The 20,018-nt window shown below is 40.8% G+C and overlaps 1 protein-coding gene across 4 annotated transcripts in view; it reads right to left on the reverse strand.

Annotated features, from left to right (window-relative positions):
• DCLK1 (doublecortin like kinase 1) overlaps positions 1 to 20,018 on the reverse strand; it is a 346,715-nt gene that overhangs the window by 40,813 nt on the left and 285,884 nt on the right. For all 4 annotated transcript variants that reach the window (XM_055245218.2, XM_055245219.2, XM_055245221.2 and 1 more), the window contains 3 exons: positions 16,030 to 16,087; positions 15,414 to 15,533; positions 10,493 to 10,639 (listed from right to left, as the gene is read on the reverse strand). In XM_055245218.2, coding sequence (XP_055101193.1) covers positions 10,493 to 10,639; positions 15,414 to 15,533; positions 16,030 to 16,087 — 325 coding nt within the window. The remainder of the gene's footprint in view (positions 1 to 10,492; positions 10,640 to 15,413; positions 15,534 to 16,029; positions 16,088 to 20,018) is intronic.

Consider the following 20,018-nt stretch of genomic DNA (forward strand, 5'->3'; position numbering starts at 1 on the left):
GAATCCTAATTGAGTGCCCTCTGTTGGAATGAATAAGATTAAGAAAAGAAAACCACAGTAAAAGGCTAGTAATTCCAGCAAGGGCAATCTTCAGGAAATGCCTCAAGGAAGCAGCCAAGTTTTCCATGTACATCAAGATACTTGATCCAGCAAGCCGAGGCTTGCATATTCTCCTGTTCTCACTCTGTGATCATCTGTTACTTGCTGCAGTAGTTTGAATCTTTTGCACAGCAAGGCACATCTCCACACATCAGGGGCACCGCTACTGTTCACACGCCATGTCTGCCTTCCTTTGGAAAAAGTAGATTAACTTTGCATTTCACTGCCACATAAAGTGCAGATGTTTGGCCAGCTAAGCTGCAATATCAGCAATGATCACTTGGATCCAACAGTTTTGGCAGAAGCAGGCAGTCAGATCCACCTATCTGAGAGACTGCATCTTTTCTGAGCAGAAAATATTCTTTACATTTTCTCCACACTCATAGCATGGAGTCTTATTCCCAGGAGCTGTTGATCAGGATCCAGTTTGGGCTGCCCTCTGGCAGGTATCTGAAGATTTGTGAGGTCACCTGTGATAGGGTTGTTAGGGCAAAAACAGCCATATGTCCCTCACAGATGTGGCTTTGCCCAGCTGTCATCTGGGATGGACATTTTCTTCCTTACTTAATGAAGCAGGTGTCCAGCCTTGGTCACTTAGAGTTAAGTTTAAAACTTTGAGGCATCACAGCTGCAAAACACAACATTGGCCCCAGCCTAACTGTTCTTAGGCAAAAGAAACCCCTAAGTTGTAGTCTTACCATGTCAGCCATTCTGGTCATCCAAATGACAAGCAAATGTTTTTCACGAAAAGAAATCTGAGATGGAAACATCTAGTAGATGGTCTAGTTGATTTCCGAGGCAGAGCAGAATTGTTTACTTCCTTAATTCCATTTTGTTAACAATAACCTTTCTAAAATGCCAAATAATCTCCTGCTTTGATGTTCTGCTAGGTCCAAACATTCATTCTGTGTGCTTTGTGAGGTGATGCAGATTGTAATTTATTCAACCCCCTTGATGCAGGAATTCTGTAGCTTTTTTCTGAAACACAGCATCTACATCACCTAACTGTACTCAAAAGTTTGACAAAAGCAGATGTTGGTGGATTCAGTCATAAGTCCCATTTTAGTTCTAAATATGACCTTGTAATTCTCCTACATGTAGGAAAAGTTTTCTTTTTGAACATCTACATTTTAATAGAAATTCCATCTAACATATAGCCATAGACCAATTGTATTTAATATGAATGAACAATATAGTTCAAAGTTTCAATAACTAAGAAAAAATCACTAAAAATCTTCCTTAAAATGAAGACAACGAGTACTAATACAAAAGTATTATTAAAAGTAATAATAGGTCTACAAAAATGAAAACCATTGAAATACATAGAACCATAATTGTGATGTTCTTTTTATTCCCTGTACAGTGGTCTTTTAATCACTTGCACAGTGCCCCGCCCCGCTTTTTTTTGCTTTAAAAACCACATAGTAGGATTTTTGTGAACATAAAAAGGTTCAAGGGATGCTTAGGAGAGAAAATAAGAGCTTAAAGACAAAGGCCAATTGCATGTAATTGAAACCATATCTAGACACAAGTACATTTGAAATGCTGCAAAAAAAAGTTTTTGCAGGTGAATAAATGTCCAGTCCTCTAGTTTGGAATTCCGTTTAACTCGCTGTCAGGCAGGGCAGGAAACAAGGTCACTCTGTTTTTTTCTCTGTCAACACTTTGGGAGGAGGATGGAGAAGAATATACTTCAGTGTTTCTTCTCCAGTGGGAGAGCCCTTCCCTCAGTGGTTTAAGAAGCCCTCTCACAACGGGGGCTCTTCATTAGCACCTGCTGCAGCCTGAGCTGCGTGCACCCTTATCTCTTACTGAGCCAGTTACACAGGGGCATGACTGAGGCCGTTTGAAAATGTAATTAAACCTTTGTTAAAAAAATCACAGATTGCTAAATACATCCATTTAAAGCCTGCATGTGCGCACACATGCACACACACACACACACATCCTCACAAAACCATCTCCAGAAAGTATTATTCCAAATGGCAGCCATAAATTCACTTTGAACTAAATTTTTAATTAAAAGTTAGAAATCAGAAAGGCTCCTAACAAGTTCACATTGAAAATGCCAAATCCTTGGCTTAGACTGCCCTCTGGATTGACTTGTTACTTGGTGTTCCTTCTTATTCTGACCATCTTTCAGAAAAGGCATGAGCAGGCTGCAAGTGCAGGCTTGGACAGGCTGGTCCAGCTAGTGGAGCTCTGGTGTAAGAACTTTTTGCCGTAACTGTATTTTAAAGCCACTATAAAATGTGACCCACATGTGAAGTGGGAGTACATTAATTGTCAGTCAAGGAGTATTCACAACATGAGGTATGATTTAATGTTCATCCCTGGTCCTTTAAGTACTATAGATGTTCCCCCACATTTTAAACACTGAGGGGCTATTAAAGGGACAGGGATTAGTGCAAATTACCCAGTATGTAGTGCTTTCACTGTTTTAACTAAGCAATAAAACTGTGTAATTGTACAACACTAATTGAATGCAGCTACACATAATTGTGGGCTGCCATATGTATCCTATTACCATAAAGACTGTCAGTGTTTCGTAAGCTACTCTTGTGATCATTGCAGATGGCTACAGTCGGAGAAGTTGTTCTCTAGGGTTTATTATATGGCTATAAAGACATCCTGTGATTTGACAGACTAAATGTGTTAAATGGCAACAATTATGAAAAAGGTTCCAATTAAAAGCTGAAGGCATATTCAACCAAGAACAGATATAACGAAAGGTCAGGTATGTAGATTTTGGGGCACACTGGTATTTTGCACAGGATTGTTTTTGAAAGAAGGGTTTTATTTTTGTTTCTTTTTTGTTTATTTGGGGTTTTGCATTAGCTGCAACTTACTGAGCAGTAGATATTTAGGCATATGCTTGATTTCCCTGGGATGGGAAACTGAGACCATTTGGAAAAGTTATTTGAAAAAATAAAACATTTAATATATAGTCATAAAATGCAGCCGGTGGCCATAAAATAATATGAAAATTCACAGATAACCTGAACCCAGTCAAAAGGTTTCTGAGATTCCCATAATATGGCACTAAAAGCTGACTAATATAACAGATGTGTTGGAACAAATGTAATTCTCAATGTTTCTATGAATCCAAGGGTAACCCTGATGAAACACTGGCTAATGAATTATTAGTAACTACTGAAAACTATTTAACAGAGGAGCTCAGTAGGTACTAAAAATTATTTCACCAAATAGAATTGAACAAAAGTGGCATGAAATTGACAAAGCCATGAAAAAACGTCAATTTACTTTTTAACATATATGGTATCCCTTTAAAAAGACATTGATTTTCCTCCTGCTACAGTATATGGCCTTTATGATGCTTTCTGAGGAAAATGGATTAAATTTAAATCTTTAATCTTTAAGAAATGAAATATAACAACATTTAAGCAGGGAGTTATTTTGTAGAATGCATTTTATGGCCCATGTACTTTTGAATTAAATCTCCTGGAAAAACATAATAAAAAAATTTATACCTACATGTAAAATATTTATTAAATCAAAAATTAAATGAAATAATAAAAACAATGAATGTTGTGCAGATGTCAGAAAGGAGTAAGTCAGAAGAGAGGTAATTAAACGAAAAAGTAAAATTGCTCTTCACTATTACACTGGAGATATCTGGGAAGATGGAGAAGTGAACGGAAACTCCAGGAAACCTGATTCTCACCCTCAATTTAAAACAGTCATGAAACTATCTTAAAAGGAGTTCTATGCAGCTGCAGCGAGATACACAAAACATGCACATTCCGGATTCTGTTAGGAATTATACATCCCAGGATTTTGCCAAAACTGTGGGAACTCAATGCTACTGAAATTTTTTAAAATGTTATTATATTTCGGTCACACAATTATTATCCAATATGTCATAGTAGGAAAATGATCACTACAGAAGAAAAGGAACTATACTCACCCGTAATCTTGACACTCAGAAATAAACACTGTTCATATTTTGGGACATGGACTTCCGGAGCTTTCTTTCTCTCTTTCCTATCCTTCTTTTTCCATTGAACAACATATCCTGAATGTTTTTCCGAAGTGAATCGCATATATCTATACAATTACTCTCAGTGGCTGCTGGATATTCCATTATATGGATGCACCATATTAGTAATCCCAACAGCTACTATTACCACTGTCATTTATTGCACACACAGGACATACCAGGCATCGTGATGAAGACTTCATGTGCATTTTGGCCCATTTGATCTTCATAACAGCCCTATTAATTTAGCACACTTACTCATATTTGCAGATGAGAAAATTGAGATTCGAAGATGTAATTTACCCAGTGTTACACAGCAAATAAGTGGCAAGGCCAGAACTTAAACTCAGATATGTCTGAGTCCAAGAGTCTAACCAGCATGTCCTGCCACTACTGGTGGTCTAACCTCCATTGTGCCACTATTTAATTCATCAGTGCCCTGAGATAAGTTATCTCCATATACACTGTTTGGGTTTTCTTTTTCCCCAACTGCAAAACCCTGACATGAACATCCCTCTGGATAGCTACATATCCAGTTTCTTCCTCTTAGGTTACATTTCTAGAAGTAGAATTACTTGGTCACAAGGCACACATGTTATTGAAGGTTTTGGTTATATATTACCAAATTGCCTCTCTGACAGGTTCCGCCAAGTGACTCTCCCACCAACACATATGAGATAACTGTTATCCTCTTAACTTTGCCATCATTGTATGTTATTTTTAATTTTTGCTAGTCTGATAAGGCTGTGTCATTTTAGAAAGAAATGAGTGTCATCTCTTAATGACAGCAGAAAGGAGCAGTGAAGTAGACAAACACAGACCCACCAAGGTGACACAAGGTGAAAATCAACGTCTTCTTAAAGGGATACCTTTTCCTTCCTGTCCTCATCTCCCTGATGAAATCACAGGTCTTTGAACAAGAGGCCCAGTAAACACTTAGTACAGTACGGCACTAAATAATGCTTTGGGAAAATATTGTGTCTTCTATTTTCCCTCAACTTCCATGCCAATTCAGAGAGTAGAATTTTTTTTCTAAACACCCCCCAAAAAAGGATCGTTCAGTTTCTGCCCGGACACTTACAATGACTACAAGCTACCAGTAGTAAAGGACATTTAAATTTCAAAGAAATTAGATTATTAAAAAGTTTTTCTAAAGTTAACCCTAAATCTCTTGCCCACTAACATCTTCTCTTTAATTTTAGTTCCGTGCTATCATATACAGTACAAGAAAGTTATCCCGTCTTCCATGTGGCAGCCTTTCCTATATTTGATGAGAACCACCATGCCCCAAGTGATGCATCCCTTCTCTGGGTCAACCCCAGGCCCAGACAGAATGTGTTCAGATTATTACCATAAGGGGTAACATGGTAAGCCGCACCAAGGACTCTCCTGACTCTTTCAGGGAAAGAAGTCTAAGCACATATGAATATTTTTAGCAGCCTTGTCATACTGAGACTCACACTGAACGAACAGCCTTCTCCAGGTCAACTCATAGCCTTTTAACCTGCAGTCAGGCCAAGGATTCCATTATTGTTTCTGAAATTGACAATAACACAACTACAGCAAAACTAACTTAGTCTCTAGGGATTTATGTTTATCTCTTGTTTAATTTCTTCTTACCAGTTTTGGACCTTTATAGAGCCAAAAATATTTTTGGATCTCACTTCTGTCATTGGAATAATTCATCTTCATTTGAAGTCACTGGTAATGATGAATAGGGCAGGATTGGGGCCAGACTCACAAAAGATCACTGGCTCCCTTCCTTTGGGTAACCGCCAATCTATTAGTCAATACACTCTGAGGGCTCAAGTTCTGTGTTTTTGTCCATGACCTCTAGACCAATTCTCTCTGTGGCACTCATCTTGTCCATCCGCCAGTGCAGTTAGCTATCCTATCACCAAATGGACTTATTTGGGGAATTAAGAGTCATGGGATTAAGGTGAAGGAAGTATGTTATCTTGTGAGCATGGAATTGAAAACTAGGAAGAACTGGAGCACAACCTGTCATCGTCACTTGGGTGGAACAGGACTAGCTTATTGCTAGATATAATCCACTGCGTGAAAACAAGGACCATGAGTTGCACGTGTCATTTTGATGGGCAGCTGGGAGCAGGCACAAACACTTGAACACAGAGTTGCTAGCCAAGGAGAGGCAGTTTTTCTCCTACAGGGTCTTGGGGACTTTGGGAGGGAAAAGAATTTTGAACGTTTATATTTGAAGAAAATGACTATGTTTGTTTCTGGAATCTAATAAAAACTAGTGCTGTGAGTTATAGTTTTGTTAGTGAACATTTAATTTTCATAAGGAGGAGGCATCTGCGTACACATTTTTGAAAGACCTGCCCAGGTCCCTGGAAGAAACACAAGCTGCTACTGATGGTTTTTAATTGCTAAGGGTACAAGCTTGCCATCTAGTGGTGACTTGGGTAAACTGAAGGTATTAATTTTTTTTTTTTTTTTAATTAAGCAAAAAGTTCCTTTAGTCATGAACTATCATGGCATACATACACACACACATATACACATACACACATACACGCATACATACACAGTGGTCCCATGCCTAAGCCCATCTGGGGAAGCATCATACTTTCTCCCACTGCTCAGCGAAGTTTATACTGAGGCCAGTGTGAGAACTCCGTCTAACAGGCCAGTTGGGAATGTTTTGGGCTTGCCCGGCGGCTCTGTCCTCTGTTTAAAGAAGTATCACTCATTCACTCACTCACTCCGCTCGTCCACTCTGACGTCCACCTGTCCATACAATTATTAAGTACCAGGCATGACAACCAGTAAAGCAATAAGAACCATATAAAATCATGGGCATGATCAATTTGGGGGGAAAAACTTTAGTTAAATACAATAATAAATTTATAAGAGGTATTTTTTATTGGGTCAGTGTCCAGTTTTCACCTAAAATGTGGCTGAAAACTTTCCTGTAAGTCAAATCATATTTTCTCATCAAAATACTTTAAGCCAACCAAACACTAGAGTTAAATAAATCATTCATACAATCAATATAGATCCTTAAGACCAGGCTACATTTTTATGCTGTTCTATAAGAATTAAAAATAAAAAACGCTAAATGTTCTATATGCACAATTATACTGCATACAATGAAATCTATAGCTGAATTAGATATGTATTAAAAATACTTTGCTAGTTATAACAAATATTAACCTAACACTTAGCTAACAAAAATCTTGTTGTCAGTCTTACAATTTAGAAGGGTTTTATAAGCCTTTTAATAAAGTAGTAAAACAAAGTATGCTGTGAGGTCTTTTTATATATTTGATAAGTTTCCCTATAATAAGTAAATGGATCCCAAATCTTTACATTAACTTTATTATAACATTTTCAAAAAATAGTCTATAGCTTTACATTTTGCCATGAGCTGGCAAATCCACACGTGGGTGAATAGTAAAATTTCTAAAGCAATATCAAAAAAAAAGGGTTAAAAAGTGATTTTCACTACATATATTATCGTTAGGCAGTTTTATTTTTAGGAATAATTTAATTTCGTTTTTAATTACAAAGAAAGGGGAAATTTTAAAGAGGAAGTTAATAGTTATGTTATCTTCATCAAATCCCCTTAAAGAAGGCTTGAAGCAGGTACCTTCCTCAAGGTCATAAGACCAGTCAGTGGAAGAGGGAACCACTTGGTTTTGAACTTTTGTCCGTCTGACTATAAACCCTGGGTGTGCGAGGGTCTACCTTCTGTGATGGTTCTCTGATTTCCACAACTCTCCGCAGAATGTGAAATCAACAGTGGTCTCATTCGCAATTAGTGACATCATCCTAGTTGTGTTAAACCAGGACAGAATAAGTTGTGTTAAGTTTTGCTAAACTTATTTGAACTATTTTATCCCGTAATAGATTTTTCCCTGCAAAATTCACCAACCCCTAATCCCTACCATCAGAAATCACTGTAAAGGAGAATAAAATCTCTTTAGTTTTTCATATAGATATTTTAAACCTACATTATAAATGACTGCAATTGTCTCTCTATATAGTTCAGCTTCTTAAATTAGAAAAAAAGGGAAAAAGAAAGGAAAGAACATTCATTTTTTTTCTTTTGTGGTAATTTAAAGTAAAATACATTTGAATGAGCATAATACGTTAGAAGTATCATGTAAACTGGAATTTTAGTAAAAGTGCACTCCAATGTAATCACTTATGGCATTTACAGAAATAGATGACACTTCAGCGAGGAGTAAGTGAACAATGGGTAGACAAAACTGAGCAGCAAAAGCAAAAAGGAAAGAAAATGAAACTTAAATTTTCAATCGCTGAAGTATGGGCGCTTAGAGAAGTTTTTAAACAAAGGCCCAGTTGTAAGTCCGTCCCCATGAGACAATCCTACATAATTCAAGACACAGGAAAAATGAGTGCAGATGAGAGAAAATTGGTGCAGTTGATGGAGGTAACTACGCAGAAGAGAATGTTTAGGCTACTGTGAAGATGAGGAATTTAAGGTGCAGTTAAGTCAGGGCTCAGTCACTTGACCTCGGCTGCCTTTTATTAGCCAGTAGCTACAAGATTACCAGCATAATTGCGATGAACTAATTGTGTGCATATTTATTTCTTGAATGCTTATCTTTTCTGCTTCAGTGCCAACTTCATGAAGACATGTGTCTCTCTTGTTCCCTCGCGCAGTACCCGACACATAGCAAGTACTCAGTTAACCTCTCCTTAATGCAGAGCTTACTGTAGGGTAGTGGTAAGAGCTAAGGCTCTGGAAGTCAGAATTAGGTTGAGATCTTGGCTCTTCTACTTAAGAGCTGTTACAACCGTGGGCAGGTCATTTAACTTCTAGGTATCCATGTTCCTTACCTATGAAATGAGACAGTAATAGAACTTACCCAATGTGGTTGCTGTGAGGATGAAACGAGATAACGACTGTCAAGACATTAGCACAGGGCCAAGCACATAGATGGTTCTCCATCATCGCGGATCTCACTAGCTTTTATCTGTGTCATGGGAGTCGGGTGGCTCAACTGCTTTTAGACTTGAGTGTGTATGCGGGTTACCTGGGGGAGGTGGCTGCCTTGTGGATTTCTGCAAGCTGTCATCGGTCACTGGATTCTGATTTGGTGGGGCTGCATCCAGGCCCAGAAATTTGCATTTTTAACAGGCAACTGGGAATAATTCTGATTCAGGGAGTCTTTAGACCACCCTGGAGAAACACTACTTTAGAAAGAGAATCCTCTTTTCCCAGATTTCTGAAGAGATGGGCAAAGTAACAGAACTCATATATTATACATGATGCTCAGCGGTGGATAATGAAAGTAAAAGAAGAACTAGCATCTCTGGGAAAAGATATACATATATATATATATATATATATATATATATATATATATATGCGCACAGCATATAGAAATGAAATATATTTCATTAAAATTCCAGCCTGAAGAGCCAGCAACATTTATATTACTCCCATATTTCCCAGTGAAGCACCCCACACTTAGTCCCTGCCTCTTTTTTTCCTATGTATTCCCCTTAATAACTGGGTGAGGAAGGACCCCCATTTGCTTTTGTGGATATCTCTCAAGGTTTCCCCAGAGATGTGGAGTACATGAAAAGCAAACCAAATAGTGTAAAGTTGGGGGAAGGATGTCTCTGTTTTTAAAAATTAGTCTTTTTCAAAATTGCTTTTATGCTAAGGGGCTAGAGTGTTAAAAACCAATTATAGTTTTTTTTTCTTTTAGGTTTTGGATCATATTATTGAGCTGTAAACTTAGGAGACTCTGTAAAAGTCTAAAAGGGCTTCCTTTTTTTTCCCCGAGTAAAAACTTCTTTTTACTTTTCTTTTCTTTCTTTTCTCTCTTTCTTTCAAGACAGGGTCTCACTCTGTCACCCAGGCTGGAGTGCAGTAGTGTGATCACAGCTCACTGCAGCCTTGACCTCCTGGGCTCAAGCCATCCTCCAGCAACCTCAGCCTCCTGAGTAGCTGGGACTACAGGCGCACACTACAATGTCTGGCGAATTAAAAAAAAATGTTTTTTGCAGAGATGGGGGTCTCACTATGTTGCTCCAACTGGCAAGTAAAAACTTTCTAACATAAAAGCGCCTAAGATAAATGACATCCGTGTCTGTGTAACTTGTCGCTATCTTGTCCTAGCCCGAGGAGTTCAATACAGCCCTACCCTTCATGAGTTCAATTCCCATTCTTGTGCCTGGTTTTTATTTGCTAATAAATCAGGTGTTCTTAAGGGCACATTAACTCATCTAGATCAACCTAAAAGGCTAGTTTCCAACTAGCTCCTGAAGGCTAACTGGAAATTAACCTTAAAGGTAAATTTTTAAAAAAAGAAAGAAAAGAAAAAAGAAATATTCATATTCATTCATGAGTGCTTGGAACTCAGGATGCCCTGTAGGTGGAATTCCTCTTACCAGCAGGTTCTCTGGCTTGATATCACGGTGGACGATGTTCAGGCTATGCAGGTATTTGATGGCGCTGGCTAGGTTGTACAGCATCCCACTAGCGTCTCTCTCGGTGTATTTGTTAGTGGAAGTAATGGCATCAAAAAGGTCTCCCCCCTGAGAAGGGAACACAAGGTGGAGCAGAACATTAGCAGATGGGCCAGTGGGGCCACCTGCAGAGGCCACTGACAAACCCCAAAGACAGCAAGAATGGATGTGGAATCTTCGGGTTCCTAAGGGCTTTTCCTGCTACTTCCCTTTCAAAGACTCGAAGGCTGAATGGTGATTTCTCCACCCACTACAAAAGCCAGTGGTGTTTCCCCCAGAGCTCAAAGAAATGAGGATTCTCTACCACCAGACACATGGCCATTTCCACAGCTCCCAGCTAGGGGACGAGGAGATGCAGTTGGATCTCCAGGGCAGAGGACTGTGACACGTGAAGATCCCAGTGGCACGTGCTACCTGCCTCACATTGACTGCCAGCCAGAGTTCAAATTCGTAATCCTTCACCTCCTCCAGTGAGGAACAGGTAATACTGCAAACTGCACACTGAAAATGTTCTACTGCCTAGTGAAATTATTAGGACGCACACACACACACACACACACTCACACACACAATCCCCTTCATACACTAGATTTAGCTCTCTGAGAGTGGGCGTAGTGTTTTCTTTTTCAATATTGTGCTCCTTTGTAAGGAACAGAGAAAAGGACCAGAAACTTCATTTCAAAGATGAGTGAGAAAAGGAGGGAGGAAGGGGGGGAAATCTCCAAGAAAGTTTTCTAGGACTGTTATTCATCTGAACTTTTGTTTCCTTTGTTCCTTTTTAAATATATTGCTTTTTGGTAAAATGGAATGATTTTTAAGTTCCAACCTAAGTTCCATTTATTTAAAACCCTTTCAGAGAATTGGGGTCTCATTTACTATCAATATATGCATCATTCTTGCCTACGGTGCACCAAACCGCTATGCACGGTAACCAACTGTGATCATCTGTTACCTAATGTGCTAAGGAACTCAGTTTTTCTTTTTAAAATAGCTAAAGCAAAAGATAGCCCCCGTAGGCTGATGATTTTCAAATCTGCCTCTCAGGCCTGGGCCCTCTGTGACCCTGTGCAGTCTCCACACTGGAGACTTCTCTCACTGTCCCCGAAGCTGCAACGGTTCTCAAGCCAAGCACACAGACTTTTTTTTCAAAATGAATAGTTTTTTTTCAACTTTCTGCTTCTCTCAGAGGTAAGGCTGCTACACACAGGTTTTCAGGTTGTCTCTGTACCACTTGAGGAGGTGGGACAGTCACCGTGGTCTATGTGAACAGCACCCCTGGAGTTCTACCACAGGGCATGTGTGGCTGTATGTGGAGACCCTGCAAAGATTCCACCAGTCCCAGTTATCTGGGCTCCTGGCATCTTGTAATGTCCTTTTTTATAAGAGACAAGGTCTTGCTTTGTCACCCAGGCTGGAGTGCAGTAGCACAATCATGGCTCACTGCAGCCTCAGACTCCTGGGATCAAGTGATCCTCCTGTCTCAGCCTCCAGAGTAGCGGGAACCACAGGAGCAGGCCGTCATGCTTGGCTAATTATTATTATTATTTTTTTGTAGAGATGGGGCTTCGCTTTGTTGCCCAGGCTGGTCTCCAACTCCTGGCCTCAAGTGATCTTCCTGCCTTGGCCTCCCAAAGTGCTGGGATTACATGCGTGAGCCGCTGCGTCTGGCTCCTTTCCTCTTTGCCTCAACAATGCAGTCAACGGGTCTTATCGGTCCTTTCTTGGACACGTTTCTCCTTCGCAGCCATCTGGGCCTTCCTACTCCGCCAAACGCTCCTGTTGCCTCATCCCTGGGTTGCTGTCGTGTGGTCTCACAATCCGTTCTGCTTCCCTCCCTGAGCTCTTTATCCAAAGCATCCTGCACGCCGACTGCTACCTTCCCACACATTATGTCACTATTTTCTTTCTCTCTTCAAGAAATCACCATTCTTTTCCCACAGCCGAAAGGAGGAGGCTTTCTGTGTTCTGCCCCAACCTTCATTCCACCCTGTTTAATTTCCTGTCTCACCACTACTTAACAGAGTGACCCTCACGCTCCAGGATATTTCTTCCCTAGCCATCCAAACAGGCCAAGATCTCTGTCCTCAAGCCTGTCCTCATGACAGCGCCCTTCCTGAAGTGTCCCGTCCCCTCCCCTTCAGTTTTCTAACTCCCGTTGCTCTCCCAGGGCCCAGCTGCAGACCCAGCTCCTCCACGAGGCCTGCCTTCCTCTGAACACTTAGGCAGCCTGCGTGTGCACCGCCTCTGGAGGCAGAAGGCTAAAGTCCTGCGCCTGATGAGTATGGAATTTCATTCCCATTAACTGCTGATCCACTGCCTTCCGGAACATGAGCCTTGTTTGTCTGAGAGCTTCGGCCATTCTTTGGGACATCACTGGGCCCTGAGGGTTTGAGAAGCACACCCCACCTACATGTCTTAGTGGAAAAGTCCTGGGAGTCTTTCAAGTCAAGCTTGGGGCTGGCCTTCGCTTCCCTGGGAAGCTTCTCGAGCTGTCCTCAGGGCATTCTGGGTGAGATTAAATCGAAGGGTATGATCTTGCAGAACAATTGAGGGTCCCAGTGCTGGGCTATGGAGACTTCTATGGCCTTTTTAGGGTATCTTGGTGATGCAGAGAGAATTCACAAAGGCAGTTAAGTGCAATGAAGACCTTACCATAGTCACCTAAGCAAGCACACGATTGACAGTCAGACTAAGATTTCTCACAAAATGCATTCAGAGTGCCTGAGCCTTTGCCATCTTGAAATTTCATTTAGTCTCAGCACTCCAAAAATCAGCGAACAGTGGGGGTATGTCAATAATAACAGGGGGGTAATCAAATTATAACAGCACAAAAAGGACAACAGAATGGCTTGAAGTTGTTAGTCTAAAAATTAAGATTGTTGTAAAAAGACTTCTTGGTACTAGGAAAAGCATAATTTACAATATTGGTAAAAAGATAATTTAATAATAAAGCACCAACGGGAAAATCTTCATATTTTTTCTTTATTCAAATGAAATCGACTTTTCTTTCTTTTTTTTTTTTTTTTTTTTGAGACAGAATTTTCCTCTTTTTGCCCAGGCTGGAGTGCAATGGCGCGATCTTGGCTCACTGCAACCTCCACCTCCCAGGTTCAAGCGATTCTCCTGCCTCAGCCTCCCAAGTAGCTGGGATTACAGGCACCTGCCACCATGCCCAGCTAATTTTTTGTATTTTTAGTAGAGACGGGGTTTCACCATGTTGGCCAGGATGGTCTCAATCTCTTGACCTCATGATCTGCCCACCACGGCCTCCCAAAATGCTGGGATTACTGTGAGCCACCACGCCTGACCCATGAGACACTGCGCCCGGCCGACTTTTCTTTATTGGATTTTCAGTTTAACATTTTTACCTCCCTCAGCCTCAAACATGACAATAACCTTGTCACTACAAAAAGGCTCCCATTCTTTGAAAGAAACAAGTCTGGCCAGGCGCGGTGGCTCATGCCTGTAATCCCAGCACTTTGGAAGAGGCCGAGGTGGGCGGATCACCTGAGGTCGGGAGTTCGAGACCAGCCTGACCAACATGGAGAAACCCCATCTGTACTAAAAATAAAAAATTAGCCGGGTGTGGTGGCACATGCCTGTAATTCCAGCTACTAGGGAGGCTGAGGCAGGAGAATCACTTGAACCCAGGAGGCAGAGGTTGTGGTGAGCCAAGATCGTGCCATTGCATTCCATTCCAGCCTGGGCAACAAGAGCAAAACTCCGTCTCAAAAAAAAAAAAAAAAAAAAAAGAAAGAAAGAAAGAAACAAGTCCTAATTTGAAGTAGACTAAAAATAAGTTTCACCTATAAATACAAATAACCACTAAGTTAAAAAAATGCCTATATGTCTAAGGTGAAGCAATTCTAAATAACAAAAACTTAAAGACCCTAGAATGAACATTTTTCATATCATCACAGATTAGCTTACTAAATGCTTTCCTTGTCTTGAATTTTTAAAAGAGAAAACCTCACATTCAAGTCAGCAGTGTGGGGATTCCAAACATGCCCCGGGAGCCTGAGGCGCCCCCTGGCGGCACTCACAGCTGATGCAGAAGGCGGTGCAACCAATTACAACATTCTCCAACTAAGGTAGACATTACTTAAACCTTCAGTTTAATGACTATACTAGAAAAGACTTGAGAACACAAGAGCTTCATGAAAATGAAGCATGCCATTTTTTAAAACTTCTACTTCCTGAAAATGTCAAATGTATGGAAGGAGAGAGAACAGGTAAGAGACCTTTTTCATCTCCATTCAACCATCATCAACAATTGGCTATCCCCATAGTCTATGTTTTCATAGAAGAAGAAGGTAATATTACGTGACAGGATGAGATTACAACATTCACTGAAAGCCAGTACACTATTCACCTCATTATTAGGACAGCGCTATTTTCCCATTATCTTGGTGACTAAAAGTTTAAAGCTTGTTTTTACAAGATGGCTGGTACCTTTGGATACAGTTCATGGAAAAGTGAATGATTTTCCATTATAACAACGACAATTATATTGGTACCTAATGCTCTGTGTGTCACACAAACTGGTGGAAGCCATCTCTTCATCCCCACAATAACACCATTAAGCAGGTATTATTAGTATTCTCACTTTACGTACGCTGAAAGTGAGACATAAAGAGATGGACCCAAAGTCATGGGTCTCTTTGTGCCAAGGCTGGGACTTGAGCCCTTGTGTACCGTTCTCCTGTGAACATTCCTAATCACTGGGCCAATGTACAGAAATGAGAACCTGAATACTGGTGGGAGAAAATAAGGGAAAGAGCTCTAAAATACAGGCAAGTGCGGCACCATCAATAAAGACTTACTTTCTTTCCAAAATACACACCTTTACTAATTCCATGACAAGATACAGTTCAGTTGGCACATCCATCTCCTCAATCAGAAGAACAATATTGGGATGCTTCACTCTTCTTAAAATAGACACTTCATTCTGGATCATGTGCTCCTGTCCAAAGGAAAAGTTATCTTCATCAGCTTCCACAAAAACATATGGAGGGCTAACTCAAATGAGTACAGATATACTATGTAAGGGTCAAGAGAGATGCATTTTGGTAAAATGTAATGAGCCTGTCTTATACTCTGATACTCAGATATAGCCTAGAATTGGCAATAGATGTGGAGGTCCTTACATAATGCTTGTAAATTCAGAACCAATCATGATAACTACAGTTTCATAGCAAAGAATGGGATGAAACTTAGATCACATGAAGAAGGGAAGAGAGTAAACAAACAAAAAGATAAGGAAGAGAAATCATATCTAATCATCCCAAATAACTTTTATCCGAGGGATATACATAAAGTTATATTCTAGTAAGTATGTAACATTCTATTCCACCAAAATTCAACCCTTAGGGTGAACTTATGTTTGTTTAGGAGCTGATCTTTGTGTTTCTTTTGACCTCTCGATCACTCTATCTCATAAGAACAAATTTTATACATACTTTGCCTCGACATTTGCTTTTCTTGATAATTTTCAGAGCATACTCTCTAGCAGTCGATCTGCAAAGAGAAAGTTTGTGTTTTTAAAATAAAACTTAACTTCTAATCTATTGAATTATTTTGTCAGGGATCAATTTCCTACCCCATAGATCTTGCATCATGTTGTAAATATTTTGTGAAAGGATTTCCTTTCCTTTTCTTCAAAAAAACAAATAAATATGTAAATGTTGATGGACTGACCAAGTGTAAGGGCAGTAAGTCTGCCGGCATAGAGAAATCTCGGGCTGTTTATGTTGCCATACTTGTAATAAAAACACTAGCACTGGCACTTTGTTCCTCGAATTGCCCACTTGTTCCTCTTCCAAGTGTACTTTCCTTGCTTTTCTTACTGTTGGAAAGCTTTTTAATAAACTTCCACTCCTGCACTCAAAACAAAACAAAACACTAGCATTGCTAGTGTATCTTAGCTCCTCCTGCTACCACGTTGCTCTTCCCTCCGAAGTGATGTAGCGGCAGTCTAAAGCAGAGATGAGTTTCCGCCCTTCCCCTTTCCTCAAGTCTCTCCTGAGGTTCTCTATCCACCCAGGGCACCTGTGACAGTTTTCTGAATGTTCATACGATCACACTGAAGACTCTAGAGAAAGCACCCCACGCTCTTTAGACCTCAGTTCAGTGTGAGAGCCTGTGTGAGTTCTGCTGGAGAACTCATAGATGATATGGTCAAGGTGTAAAGAAAGGGATAAGATCTATTTCAGAGCTTCCTGGGACCCCTGTGCCCTTTTATGGGCTGTCTCATTTTACTGAAAGAAAATGAAGGTGACTGAAAATCCGCTCACTTCCCAAAGCCACAAGGCAGCATTAAAGTTGGACTCTGAGTTCTCCAGGCCCCTGCTCCCTGCATAGCACAGTGAACGCCGCCCCTCCTCTGTGATAGGTGTAGGAGGAAGGATTTAGTCGTATCGCTACCTTTAAACAGCTTCCTAATTTGTGCTAACATTGCTAAGAAACTGTAGTGACAAACACAAGAACATGTCTATTATTAAAGGGCACAATGCATACTTCATAATCATAGTAAACCACGATTTCACAAGCATTGCTGTTTTATTTCTGGTGTGAAATCGAGAGAGCCTAGCTTTTTACCTATAGATAAAAGCCAATTTTGCGGATCCAATGGACATAAGTAGTAATGAGGTTAATTAACAACATGCTTTAAAATAGGGCTTTAAAATATTCAGTATGGTGAATTCAATGGGATTTCCTAGTTATATGGTTAGAGCAAGAAAATGATTTGCCTCTAAGCGAATCAAGAGGCCAGGCATTAATGTGTTTTGAGGGCATTCTAGAAATTTTTCATGTCATTTACTTCTAAAAATGCCTCTTCCATGACACTTCCAAGGCTTTTCATGGTGCCGGCCTCAAAAAACAGTGAACACTGAACTATGATTCTATCTGCTGAATAAAATCACAAGATAATGACTTAGAAGCCTCTTTTCCTCACTAGAGGGCTTTGGGGTTCAGTTAGCAGAAGGTAAACCCTTTGCTTCGAGACTCCCCTCCTGCAGATATGCAGCTGTCCAGAGGAATTCCCATAGCTTTCACTCAGGAGGAAATGCACTAGAAGCCCAAGGATGCCCCTGCCACTGTCTCTGTTGATTCTTCAACAAAGACTCTGCCATGGCTGGGCAGAGAGGCCATGATGGGGTGTGAGCCAGGCTGTGGCTAAATGCAGGGCTTGGTGTGCTAGACTTTCCCACATAAACACTAGACCACCAGCAAGACTGTGGGGTAGAGGAGGAGAAGGCACTGCAGTGTAAACCAAATATTTTTTATTTGGTTTAAAAATGTTTAACATTAGAAATTTAAAATGTGGGCTGGGGCGGTGGCTCATGCCTGTAATCCCAGCACTTTGGGAGGCCAAGGTGGGCGGATCACTTGAGGTCAGGAGTTCGAGACCAGCCTGGTAAACATGGTGAAACCCTGACTCTACTAAAAAAAATACAAAAATTAGCCAGGCGTGGTGTTGCGTGCCTGTGATCCCAGCTACCTGGGAGGCTGAGGCAGGAAGATTGCTTGAGCCCAGGAGGTGAAGGCTGCAGTGAGCCGAGATCATGCCACTGCACTCCAGCCTGGGTGACAGAGAAATTTACAATATAAGAGCAAACATAAATGAGAAAATGAGAAAGTGAAATGATTCACGTGTGAAGAGATTCTTCATTGCAGAAGCTCTATATCCTATAAGACCACAGGGTCCCTCTAAGTAGCTTCTTCTTAAGAGGCTCCTGTAGAGTTTGTCTGCAAACTTGAAAATACTTAAGAGGAAAACTAAAAGCTCAAGTGTTTCTGGATTCTGCTTTTCATAAATTACTAAAAAATTATGATAAAGCAAATCTCAGGTTGGAATACTTGAGCAATTTCCTATCTGGCTTAACATGTGCCATTGGATGGCAGGGAATCTAGACCATTGCACTGTCTGCCTGGGTAACCATCAGCAATCCCAGGCAGGGCCAGAGAGCAAGAAGGGATGCTGTGAGGCTGAAAAATAAAAGCTGCCGTTCCCTTCACCACCTCCACAAAGGGGATGGATGGACAGGACCATGTTGGTCAGAAGAGAAAGTGGTTTCTTAGCTTGGTGATTTCCCCATGTTTGCCATTTGATGCTCTTTTCCCTTGAAGGAGTAATTTTAAAGCACTCAATCCTCAGGGCTGGTGTAGAGCACAGGAGGGCTGAACCCCCTTTATAGCCAGTCAGACAAGAAGCAGGATCCCCAGTGAGCCAGAGGGTGTGTTGGCTCCCAGCAGGCCAAGGAAGCAGGTTCTGTCCTGAGCCTACAGCTGAGGGGAAGAGGGCAGCAAACCTAGGGCTTACTAGGAGCAAAGACCTTGTGGATTTCCACCATAGAACCTTTCATAATAGGATTAAACCTTCCATTACATCTACTCATATTTCATAGCAGACAATGAGCTCCACAGAGGACCACCAAATTAATGTTGCACCTTTTCTTTTTTGATTCCCTGAGGGCTGAACTATAAAGCCACATAATAAAATCCATAATAAAAGCCACATAATAAAAATTAATTCCTGGAATCACAGGTTTATAGGAAAGGAGCTGGTCTAGAAAGTGTGCCTGAAAACAGGTGTTAGGACTAAATGTGTGTCGTAAGAATAAGAATATAAGTGTCTGCTGTAAGTGAAAACACTTGGCAAGAAATCGAATCTTATATAATGAATTCGCCTTCCTACATACGTCGAACTCTGAGGACTGCTGTGCCTGTGTAATTATGCAGCAGTGGGACGCAGGGCTCTTTGGCGGATTCACAGGGGAACGAGACCTGATCCTTGTCTTCAAGGTGTCTATGTTTGAGTGTACTGAGAAGAATACTAGATGACCTGACTGATTACTGGTGAGGTGAATACAGGCCGTTCGCTTGCTTGCTTCTGAAATTATGTTCTTGACCTTTTACAGAACCCTCTTTGCCACAACAAAAACAGCAGCAACAGAAAACTTTGTCTTCCTCCTTGACTAAGGGAAATCAATTTGTGAGGTTGCCTTCTTATTAAGTGTGACCCAAGGTTAGAACCCCAACTACTAGAGGGAAATTTCCCAATTTTACAAACTTTAATTAAATCCAACTTTTGGTGTTTGTGCTAAAAATGGTTTGGAGACAGCTGTCTTGTTTAACTGAGTGATTCCTAACTCAGGCCAGTCTTCTGCCCGCTGCACCCCTCACCCAGGGAGTGTAGCAGAATGCTTGTCAAAAAAAGAAATGGGCCAGGCATGGTGGTTCACACCTGTCATCCCAGCACTTTGAGAGGCCGAGGCAGGAGGATCACTTGAGATCAAGAGTTTGAGGCCAGCCTGGGCCACATAGTGAGACCCATCTACAAAAAATAAAAACAAAAAAATTAGCAAGGCATGGTGGTGCGCACCTATACTCCTAGCCATTCAGGAGGCCAAGGCAGGAGAATGGATCACTTGAGCCCAGAACTTTG

The sequence above is a fragment of the Symphalangus syndactylus genome, chromosome 15 (genome assembly GCF_028878055.3).
Source record: "Symphalangus syndactylus isolate Jambi chromosome 15, NHGRI_mSymSyn1-v2.1_pri, whole genome shotgun sequence".
NCBI lineage: Eukaryota > Metazoa > Chordata > Mammalia > Primates > Hylobatidae > Symphalangus > Symphalangus syndactylus.